The sequence below is a fragment of the Diabrotica virgifera genome, chromosome 6 (assembly GCF_917563875.1).
Source record: "Diabrotica virgifera virgifera chromosome 6, PGI_DIABVI_V3a".
Taxonomy (NCBI): Eukaryota; Metazoa; Arthropoda; class Insecta; order Coleoptera; family Chrysomelidae; genus Diabrotica; species Diabrotica virgifera.
In genome coordinates this window covers 52,851,985-52,863,031 of record NC_065448.1, presented here as the reverse complement: position 1 = coordinate 52,863,031, position 11,047 = coordinate 52,851,985, and the positions used below count along the sequence as shown (strand labels likewise).

The 11,047-nt window shown below is 32.3% G+C and overlaps 1 protein-coding gene across 1 annotated transcript; it reads left to right on the top strand.

Annotated features, from left to right (window-relative positions):
* The first annotated feature begins 6,321 nt into the window (after positions 1-6,321).
* On the top strand, positions 6,322-10,462 carry LOC114325908 (uncharacterized). The gene is made up of 3 exons (XM_028274055.2): positions 6,322-6,551; positions 6,603-6,913; positions 9,221-10,462. The coding sequence occupies exons 1-3, from the start codon at positions 6,476-6,478 to the stop codon at positions 10,196-10,198; spliced, it is 1,365 nt and encodes a 454-aa protein (XP_028129856.2). The 5' UTR covers positions 6,322-6,475; the 3' UTR covers positions 10,199-10,462.
* Positions 10,463-11,047: the final 585 nt, after the last annotated feature.

The window sequence follows — 11,047 nt, the reverse complement described above, 5'->3', positions numbered from 1 at the left end:
ATTGTAAGTATTTATTGTAATACAGTAAGTAATACAGTAAAAACTTACATCACTTTTTCTTTGAAGAGGTCTATATATCAAGATTATAAAGCAAGGCTTATATCATTTCAAAAATATGACTTACAACTTAATACATACCTGAAAAATTCTCAAAATTTGATTTTACTTTTGTCTTAATTACATCAAATGCATATTATATGTATTTATTCAGGATATTATGGTTTCTGCCTTGCTGCATACAATAATGTAATACATGACATTTATTATTTGTAAGATTTGTTCCTAAATAAAAAAATATAGCAAATTAAAAAAATCATTGAATTCAAAGTTTTATTTTTTATTTAAAAATAATTTATATTTTTGTTCTTTTGATTTTATAAGTAACAAATAAAACATCCTGATAATAGAAGATAAAATGAGGATGGGAGGCCGCTTTTCTATAAAATCACCGGGCCGCTTGAAAAGCTCCAGCACGCCACTGTCTGACTCTCTGATACTCGCGGTATCTTACCACAGCAAACAGCATACACCGGCTCAAGTTAGCGTGTATGCAAAAAACCAGTAACAGTGCACGCTAAATAGAGACGTCACTGACTTGATGACGTTTCGCGTACACGTTAGCGTGTACCTAGACACAGCGACCAAAATATGTAGTTCGATTGAACCTAACTACTTTAGTACAAATGTGCACATAAAAATAGTTACAGTCCTTTGAAGTTAAAAATGAAAATCGATTTTTTAGAATAATTATCGAAAACTTTTAAAAAGAATTCCAACGGAGCGTGTTGATGCGCACTTCGCGAAATAGACAAATCTAACAGAAAAAAACTGAAGGGGAGTCAAAGCAATATGAAATAGCGTTATTTCACTCAGAATTTTGCGATTTATGATGCTTGGATAAAGAAAAAATTCCTTATTTTATGGCCAAAGAGGCCTGGCTTGCCATGTTCCATCGTTTGTAGCTAAAATGACACACTTCAAAGAAAACAGAAGCTCAAACAAGGCCCTTCTAACTCGGCAACGGAGGGTACGGTCAGTGCCGTGGTATTTTTGTGGTCTAACGAATATTTTTAACGCCAACACTGGCGGTATACCTTAAAGGCCGCGTCCCACCATCAAATAATTTGATCAAACTGGTTTGAGCAAACTGAAAGTGACAGTTAGTGACGTCACATCCTGAGTGTTCATTGTGGATAATAATGAAAAATTTTAATTTTAAATAAAGTACAAACAAGTTAGACAACTCAATACAAAAAATTTGATCAAACTAGACTGATAGTGAGAGCACAGATTTTTAGAATTTCAAAAAAACTGCAATTGTGACGTCACTTTGACGTACTTCCGGAGTTTGCTCAAACTCTCAAACTGTTTGATCAAATTATTTGATGGTGAGACGCGGCCTTAATATTCTTGGGGACATGATGGTCTGACCGATTTTATCACAAAGTAAATCTTTATTAATTCTATACTACTTTGGGGTGCCAACTGTGCTCGCTTTCCTTTTCACTATTATATTTTCCATCTCTCTTTGCCGACATTTAAATTGGTAAACTGGTGAAGCACGCCTCAAAACGTGTCATTTGTTCGAACCTTTAGAGATTTTATATTGGAAATGGACATGTGGCTTTCTTAAGGCAGGGCAGGAACACCTTTAAAACAAATAACAGTGAAATCTGTGGGCCCCATAAAAATTGGGAGTTTTTTCCCTTAAACCCCCCCCCACGCAAATGTTTGTGTATGTTCCAATTAAGTTAATGTTGAGATACCATAAGTTAAGCACAATGTTCTAAAACTTGTTTCCTAGTACTTTTTCAATAAGCCAAGTTTTTATCGAGATACGGCTTCTTTTTTAATATGTTTCAAAAAAGGACACCACACACATCTAATGGAAAATCACTCAAATTCAATAAAACTTACATGAATAGATTGGTCTCGTAATTTAAACAATTTCATATCATTAAATTCTGAATTATCATTATTAACGGCGTTAATTGCGAAAATTACATTTAGCGAAATCACATTTTTGAAATTCATAAAACTGTCATTCATAAATAATATTAGTGGCTATTTACAAGGGTTTACTCAGCATAACATAAGAGGATTAGAAGAAGTACGACTGACCAAATTATACATACTTTATTATCAATAACAATGATAAGATAAGAGTAAGCCTCTGCCTTAATCCCTCAGAATGATTTATGGAGTACCGCATTAGAATATCTTTTCTCTCTCTTTGACACACGTACATTTCCATTTGATGTTAGATTTATTTATATCAATTTACGCTCTTATTATTCAGAATACAGAGTTGGCGCAATGATATGAAATTAGTGTAATTGCAAGACCAATCTAAACTCTAATAATGTAAATTTTATTTCATTTGAGTGACATTATATTTTCCAATAAGATTTAATAACAAACTGTAAATTATAAATAAATTTTCATATTATTACCAGGCCCCAGGTCTCTATAATAATTTGCAAATATGTGGGAGATTTTGCAAATATTCAAAATATCTCGATTATAAACGGGCTTATCGAAAAAGTACGAAGAGGCAAAAATTTTTTAAAACATTATGTTTAACTAATGTTACCACAAGAATAATTTAACCGGAACGTACACAAAAATTCGGGGGGTTTACCGGTACAAAACACCTACAAAAATTGTTATGGGGCGCACAAATTTCACTGTCATTTATTTTTAAGATGTGGCTGCCGTAAGATAGCCATATGTCCATTTTCAATATAAAAACAATTTCCGATATACGTATTGGAAAAAATTTATTTTTATTTTGCAACTTCAAATGGCAGCTGGGCAGCAAGTTATTTTATGTGCACATTTATACCAAGGTAAGTTAAGTTCAATCGAGCTATTTTTGGTCTCAGAATATGTGATTTAATTTATTGACTACCAGTGGAGGCTGGTCAGAGGAGGCAAGGGAGGCTTAGCCTCCTCATAAATTTTTTACACATGCTATTACACTGTTTTGTTTACTTTGCTATTTTGCTTCGCGTTACAGATATCGAAAAAAGTTATTTGAACAAGTTGTTCCAAATATCATTCTAACCCCACATACTAAATTTCATCACAAAATTCGCACTTTTAGTTTTTTCATTATTTGTAGCCAGGATCCTAAAATTAGTTGTCCCGAGAGCGGAGGCTGCCGGCCGGGCAGCCTCACTTGTTAATGCTCGGCGCAGCGTTAAGGAGCGTTAGGGAGTTAAGGATGTATGTTCTTAAGACCCGGTCTCCTTAACGCTACATTATCGCTTAAAGCACACGCTGCGCGGAGATTTAGCAAGGGAGGCTGCCCGGCCGGCAGCCTCCGCTCTCGGGGCAACCAATTTTAGGATCCTGACTACAAATAATGAATAAACTAAAAGTGCGAATTGTGTGATGAAATTTGGTATGTGGGTTTAGAATAATATTTGGAACAACTTGTTCAAATAGCTTTTTCGTTCAAACAAAATATCGGAAATTTTCCTTGTTTGTGGATTTGTAGTAAGCCGCGTTTAAAATTTAAATTTCAGTTGAGTATCTTAAAAAATGTGAACCTTCAACCTGTATGACAGTGCAAAACTTCAAATTCTGTATTTATTTTGATATGCTTCTTTTCATGAGCATTTTTCAGTGCGTCACAAATGATAAAAAAAGGTAAGTGGTAAGTCCGTGATAATATACATTTTAGTGACATGACATTTTAGTTAAATTTGACAGTTGTCACATTTTATTTGCAATTTGGCATAAAATCAAATCAATTGTGTTTATTGCATTTATAAAATGGTATTTTCTTTGATTTTTGTAGTCTTATAAATTGAAGAGATTATATTCGTAGATATATTATATAATTCGTAAATAATTTTTTTCGATTATAGCGCCATCTATTAACAACTAGAATAAATGTTATAAATGTCACCGACGAAATGTAATCACCGACGTGCGTTTTTTTCTGTCACATGCAATTTAATACGTTAGAAAGAAATCGAAAAACTGTGACGCACTGAAAGATCCTCATGAGAAAAAACATAGCCGAAATATAGAGCTTTTCATCGATTGTCATTTGTTTCGAGCTTCTGTCATTTGTCACATAATATTAAAATATCTACGTCATACGTCTTTGGTTTGTATCATTGGCAATACCAATAACGTTTGACGTAGATATGTTAATATTACGTGACACATGACAGAAGCTCGAAACAAATGACTGTAAATGAAAAGCCCTATAGTTATCTTAAATGCGACAATTTGTATAATATATATATATAAAATTTATTATTAAAATTCTATTTATTTGTATTGCAATTAATTGTATTAAAACAATTCTATTTTTTTTTTCACTTAATACATATTTCACCAACTGGTTGTCCGCTTCATCAGATATATCAGATGTGCACTACAATTTTATTAAAACAAAAGTATGAGCAAAATCAGAAAAAAAATTTCATGCATATTTACTAACAACGATGGAATAGGGCTTTTCATCGATTGTCATTTGTTTCGAGCTTCTGTCATGTGTCACATAATATTAATATATCTACGTCATACGTCTTTGGTTTGTATCATTGGTATATGCCAATAACGTATGACGTAGATATATTAATATTATGTGACACATGACAGAAGCTCGAAACAAATGACTGTGAATGAAAAGCCCTATTCTTAACAAATAAACAGCACAAACATTGGTATTATGGCTGTATGACACTATGCATTTTCTTGTATCATTTCTAATATCGTTTCTGATATGTCAAAAAAATGTATAGTGTCATACACAGATACAAGAAACGATATCAGAAACGATACAAGAATTTGTGTCAGGCACAGATTCTTGTACAATAACTGCGCCAATTTCTGCGCAAAGAGCAAAAACGTAAAACCTGCTGGTAAAACTTCTAAATGTCATAATGGCGGCTGAAAATGAGATCATATGATTTATGTCTTGATGAATTTATCTGTGTTTTGTAGGTATTATTTATAAATATTTTATTGATACTTAATATACCGTTTGGTATGGACTATTGTTCTACTAATAACCATATATTTAGAATAACTTTGGGTTTCATATTGCATAATTTTTTAATAGAGGAAAATACAATAGTTCCAATTTGGATCAAACTGAAGATAATTATAATGCAAATATTTTAGCACAAATATCAAAACAAAATAAAAAACACAAATAATCAACAGTCAACGTAAAAATTCTAGTTATTATAACATTAAAATATTTGTTTTTAAAAGTTTATAAATTTTATAAAATCCTTAAAATCAGCTGTAGACGCAGTACTACCATACCAATGTAACGTGACAGGGTGACAAACAAAATTTCGACCAATCACGTGCCAAATTTCATACAGTTTTCGATACAAGAACTTGCATAGTGTCATACAGGGCACAAATGTACGTACAAGAAATGATACAAGAAAATGTATACAAGAAACGATATCAGAAACGATATTAGAAATGATACAAGAAAATGCATAGTGTCATACAGCCTTTAGGTACACTTTTACAATTAGAATCATTTTTAAAATGATAGGTATGATATTATGAAATTATGAATTATCATGATATTATGAAATGTAAATAAAAATGGTCAAAAACAAATAGGGCCTTAAATTAAATTTTTTTATTGCATTTTTGCTACTACAGAGGACATCGCAAATATAATGTCACTCAAATTCAATAAAATTTATACGATTAGATTCGTTTTAATATAACGATCAATTCTTATCATTGCGCCAACTCTTAATTATGATTAATTACGGCGCAAATTGCAATTAAAGTTTATCGAAATCACATTTTTGGAGTCCATAAAATGTTAGTTTAAAATCATTATTGCTCTGAGTGCTATTCATAACAGCTTAAATCCCGCTGGGCCTAAGCGGATTAGTGAAACTAATCCGCTGATTTATGGAGTACCGAAAATCTGGGTATTTTAAAATATTTTTTCTCTCTCTAACTTATGTACCTACCCATTTGATTTCAGATTTATTTATATCAATTTCTGCTCTTATTTTTGAAAATAGAGAGTTGGCGCAATGATAAGATTTGATCGTTAATTTAAAACGAATCTATTGGTATAAATTTTATTGAATTTGAGTGACATTATATTTTCCATAAGATGTGTGCGATGTCCTTTATCTAGATATTTTATAGTTATAGCCTCCCTAGTATTGTAAAAATCACGAGCCGCCACTGCTGACTACCTTTTTGTTGCACCCTGTAGAATGGAAACTTCCAGTGGAAATTTCCTAAAAATAAAAGAAGAAGAGGATCACACTCATACACAAAATAGAAGAAACGTGTGATGACAACTGACAACTGACATGACTGGCTGGATAAGCAAACATAATTTTAACCACAAAAAGTTGTAAACAATCAAATAAACCAAAAAATCAAATTAATTTCAGTACTTATCAGAAAAAATTATTATATCCATAGAAAAAAGTGTTGTGTGATTATATCTTATTAAAAAATGGTTGTATGTAGATATTTCCTTCAGGGTTCCTGTAAATTCGGGACGATGTGTAGATTTGACCATGAACTAAATGGTATTTAACAGTGTAAATAAAAGTGTATATTATTCACTTTAAGCTTTTTAGGTACTTCCAACTCTTATCAAAACACTGGCGGATCATCAATACTACGTAGCTCCAATTTTAATACTCCCCAAATAGCTCAGCCCAAACTCAATCCAGTGTTTCCACAAGAAAAATCAAATGTGGACAATGCTACTATAGTAAAAACTGCGAGTACAGATATGACCCAGGCGGAAAAAGGCGGCCAATGGTTATTTTCAAGTTATGCTCCATTTAAAGAAAAACCTGCATTTCCTGGTTTTGAAGATCAGAGCTTTGAAGAAATTAGACTTGGCTTTTATGAAGCTAAAAAATCAGGCACATTAGAACAGTATGTAAGTAGTGATAATATTTTATTATTTCTACTATTCAATTCATCATCAAGCTGTATGGTCCATTGCTGAACACAGATCTCCTTCAGCTCTTTCCACATGTCTTGTGTGACACATCTATTTACTACTAACACCCTTAATGCGATGGTCATCAGTCCATCTGGTTGATGGGCATGCTCTGTTCTGTAGTGCTTCTTGTCTTGGCTTGCACGGGATAATACAGTTTGTCCATCAGTTGTCTCATAATCTGGTGAGGTATCCGTACCAATATCATTTTAGCAATGCGATTTTGTAGATAGCTTGACAGAGACACTTCTCCTCCATGGGGGTTCTGTTTGGTGTCATTTGATAATATTTTTCAGTTTTCCGATCTGATGTTCATTTCGCGCAATATTGTGTGGTTAAAGTTGCCTCCATCCCTGTGGGGCGTGGTGTTGGGTATGATTCTATAGATTTTTGAAAAACATTAACCACATATTTTTCAGTTTTTCGATTTGATGTTAATTTCGCGAAATATTCGCTTTTTTTGTGAAACTTTGTGACTTGCCCTTTTTTCTTACACCTTGTTCTTTAGGCTGATAGAAGTATAACTTAGCCTTCAGCCTTTCTTTGATAATTTTTGTTTCTATATATGTATATAATTACATATGTGATAACAAACTGATAGGACAGTAGGTTTTTAGATATGTTATGTCTTCTTTCTTGTGTAATAAAACATTGCTCTCATTGTTCCAATGAGAAGAGGTTTTCCCTGGTAGAAGCATGTAGTAAAACATTTGATAAAAGCCTAGATAATTTTATTTCCAACTAGTTTTATCACCTCAGTCACTACTCCGTCATCGGCAGGGGATTTGTTATTTTTTATTTCTAAAAGTGTCGTTTTGACCTCTTAGGGTGTTATTTCTGGCATTAATTTTGATCCCTGGTTTGTGATTTTGGACAGAGGCTGATCAGGGCTTTTCGTTGGTGCTCTCAAACATATCATGATAAAAGGATTTGAAAGGACCCAAGGATTTCAGTTCTATCCATAGTAATGTTTCAATCATTGTTTCTTATTTTGTACATATTTTTGTTGCCTACATTGTTTGTGTTTCACCTCAAAACTTTTAAACTTTTATTTTCTTGAATTATTTTAGTTATTTCTCCTGTATTGTTTTCTCTTATATCTTTTTGGATTGACTGGTGGATTTCTTTATTTAATTTCTTCATTGTTGTTTAAGTAGTTGTGAGTCATATTTTTCCATCAGCTGTCTTCTTTTACCTATTAGCTCTTTTGGCTTAGTTTTTCTTTATAGGTCACGATGGTCAGGCAACACTCCCTTTCTGTTTCTTTTAGTTCTTTCGTTATTCCATTATTTGCTTACTCTATATCTTCTATTGCGTTGTCTATGCCTGGTTAGTGTATCTTCACACAGGTCGTTGTTTTCTGGGGAAATCCATTTCATCTTTCATGGTTTTAAAACCACCTTGCTTCTTTCCAATTTGGTATTGGATATATAATCGTATCTTTGCTTGGATTAATCTGTGGTCACTTCCTATCAAAAAGTTAGTATATCAATGTCTTTGATCATTTCTTTTCTGTTCATTATCTACTTCATTTTTGATACTATCATCTGGATTATCCATGTCCATTTATGCTTAGACTTCTATAGAAAAAAAGAGTTCATCCTAGATAAATGTTCCAGATGTAATAAGTCAAGCAAAGTTTGCCCTAGTTCATTTCTTTCGCTAGATTCATACTTGCCCATTGCTTCCCTTTTTAATGCTTATTTTTAATGTTTAAAAGTCAGGGTTGGCAGGTTTAAACCAACATGCTTAAAACCTTGGTTTAAACCAATTGGTTCTTTTAAGAAAAAACCTGGTTTTTTTTATTGAGCCTCCAAACTGGTGTTTTTATTTAAGTTTTTAATACAGCTGCCGCAAATGAAGAAAATTAAGATAAATAAATTCTATTTTTTTACTTTCGAACTTAGTTATTTGACTGTTATTACATTGGAAGTCTTTTGTTATATTAATTTTTTGTGTGTGTAAATAAAAATAAAAGCTGTCTTAATCATTTTTTTCATTGTTTATTACCACTATTTTATAAAATGATTTATTCATTTTTAGAGTATTTAGCTTTATTATACTTTGCATCCTTTGGTTGCAAAAAAACCTTTTTTTTTTTGGTTTTTTGGAAAAACCCTATTTAAAAGTGCTATTTTATATTGTAATATTTTTTAGTTCATGGTTCAGTGTTCAGCATGGTTCAATGTAGCATCAATTTCTAAAAAAATATTTTGTAATTAAAAGTTCTTTACCATGTTTTAGAAACAACAAATTCAAGGAATGGTACAAGAAGTTTTGGTTAAAGTGAGAGCCTTGCAAGCTCCAACACCAGATATAGTAAACATGCTTGTAGCTATATACAATACACCAGCATCTCAACAAGCAGGAGTATTTTCAGGAAACTCACTGACAAATTCCAATACTTCGACTTTTAGCTTTAAATCTGGATCAATTAGTCAACAGCCTTTGTTTGCACAAGCGAACCAAACTTCATTTGCAAATAACCAGCAACAAAATATGTTTGGCAGTTCTGCTGGGAATAGCATATTTGGAAGTGGCAATCAAAATGTTCAAAATCCTGCAAGTAATGTGTTTCCATTAAATAATCAGAATAACACAAACAGTATCTTTGGAGGTCAAACAAACAACACATTCCAAAGTCCTACATCTCCAATCCAGGCTCCAAGTAGCAACATATTTGCCCAAGCTAATAATAATTTGATGCCAAATAGTAATTCCATTTTTGGTGGTCAACAACCAACTGCAAGTGCATCCATATTTAGTAACAAACCAGAACCAATTAATACTAATGTATTTACCCAACAAAATCAACCCAACAATCTTTTTCAGTCTGTGCCACAATCATCTAATATGTTTGGACAACAACCTCAGCCCTCTGTAAATAATGTATTTAATCCAAATCCCCAAATGAACCAGCCTCAGGCACCATCAATATTTAATCAAGCACAACCACAATTTTCGAACCCTGTCATGTCTGCTCCAAAACCAGATATGTCCCAGCCACAAGCTTATAGTAATAGTATTTTTGGCAACGCTCAAAGTGGAGGTAATCTTACTCCTTTTGCTACCCAACCACCTCCTTCGCAAATGGATACAACTATTTACTCTAAATTAGAAGATTTAACGGAAGAGGAGATTAAGTGGTTTCAAAGTAACGATTTGGACATTTCAAATATGCCAGTAAAGCCACCCACTTACCAGATGTGTTTTGACAATTAAACATTTCAAAAAATTTGTAAAGGGTGTGAAAGAAATATTGATATTAAAAATCAGATGTCAGTAATGCATGCAAATAAGGAACGAAACTATGAAATCCGACATTGAAAAAGTTTATTTAGCTGCAGTGCTCTGTCATAATAAGACAGAGTCTAACTAGGTTTTGCATTAGTACAATAGTTGGAGTATTTATTGTTTTTTTTCTACCAGTCGTTTTTATACTTTATATTGAATTCAATATGAAATTAAAATAGTTATTGAAATGTTTTTTGGATTATGTTTTTCAGATATGCCTATTTGAAAGGTCATGGAGTTTTTGAAAAATCTCTAATGCTCTTCATTCTTTTTAATCATTTCATTGCAAAAGTTTATTAAGGGGGAGGGTTACCCAAGGCTGAAAAATTTTTGAAATTTTTTTATTTATTTTTAATGAAAGTACATAGGGCGGGAATAGCTCAGACGCACAGTGTTCAAAATTGGTCAAAATGTGATCGAAACTAAATTTGTTTAAACTGTAAAAGTGATCCGGCTGAAAACTTGGAATATTTGAGGTGTTATACTGTATAACGAGTATATTATAACAGGGGTCGTTTTTTTTAGTTTTCATCCCTTCATTAGGGAGTGTATTACTTAAAAAATATCGTTATACAGGGTGTTTCATTAAGAATGTCCAATTTGATTTGTAGATTCTAGACCTCAAAATATTAGGATTTAACCCAAATCACTTAAATAAAATGTGGCTCGTTACAGAGTTACAGGGTGTTTTATTTAAAAATTTAAAAAATATTTTTGCTCATTGGTTTAAAACTATTTGATGTATCCTTTTCATACTTGGCAAAAAGTGTGGGTACT

Excerpts from the sequence above, each read along its gene's own strand:
- LOC114325908 (XM_028274055.2), top strand. The coding sequence starts at position 6,476 with ATGGTTGTATGTAGATATTTCCTTCAGGGTTCCTGTAAATTCGGGACG. Across the intron at positions 6,552-6,602 it reads ATTTGACCATGAACTAAATG|GTACTTCCAACTCTTATCAA; the intron begins GTATTTAACAGT and ends TAAGCTTTTTAG. Across the intron at positions 6,914-9,220 it reads CAGGCACATTAGAACAGTAT|AAACAACAAATTCAAGGAAT; the intron begins GTAAGTAGTGAT and ends ACCATGTTTTAG.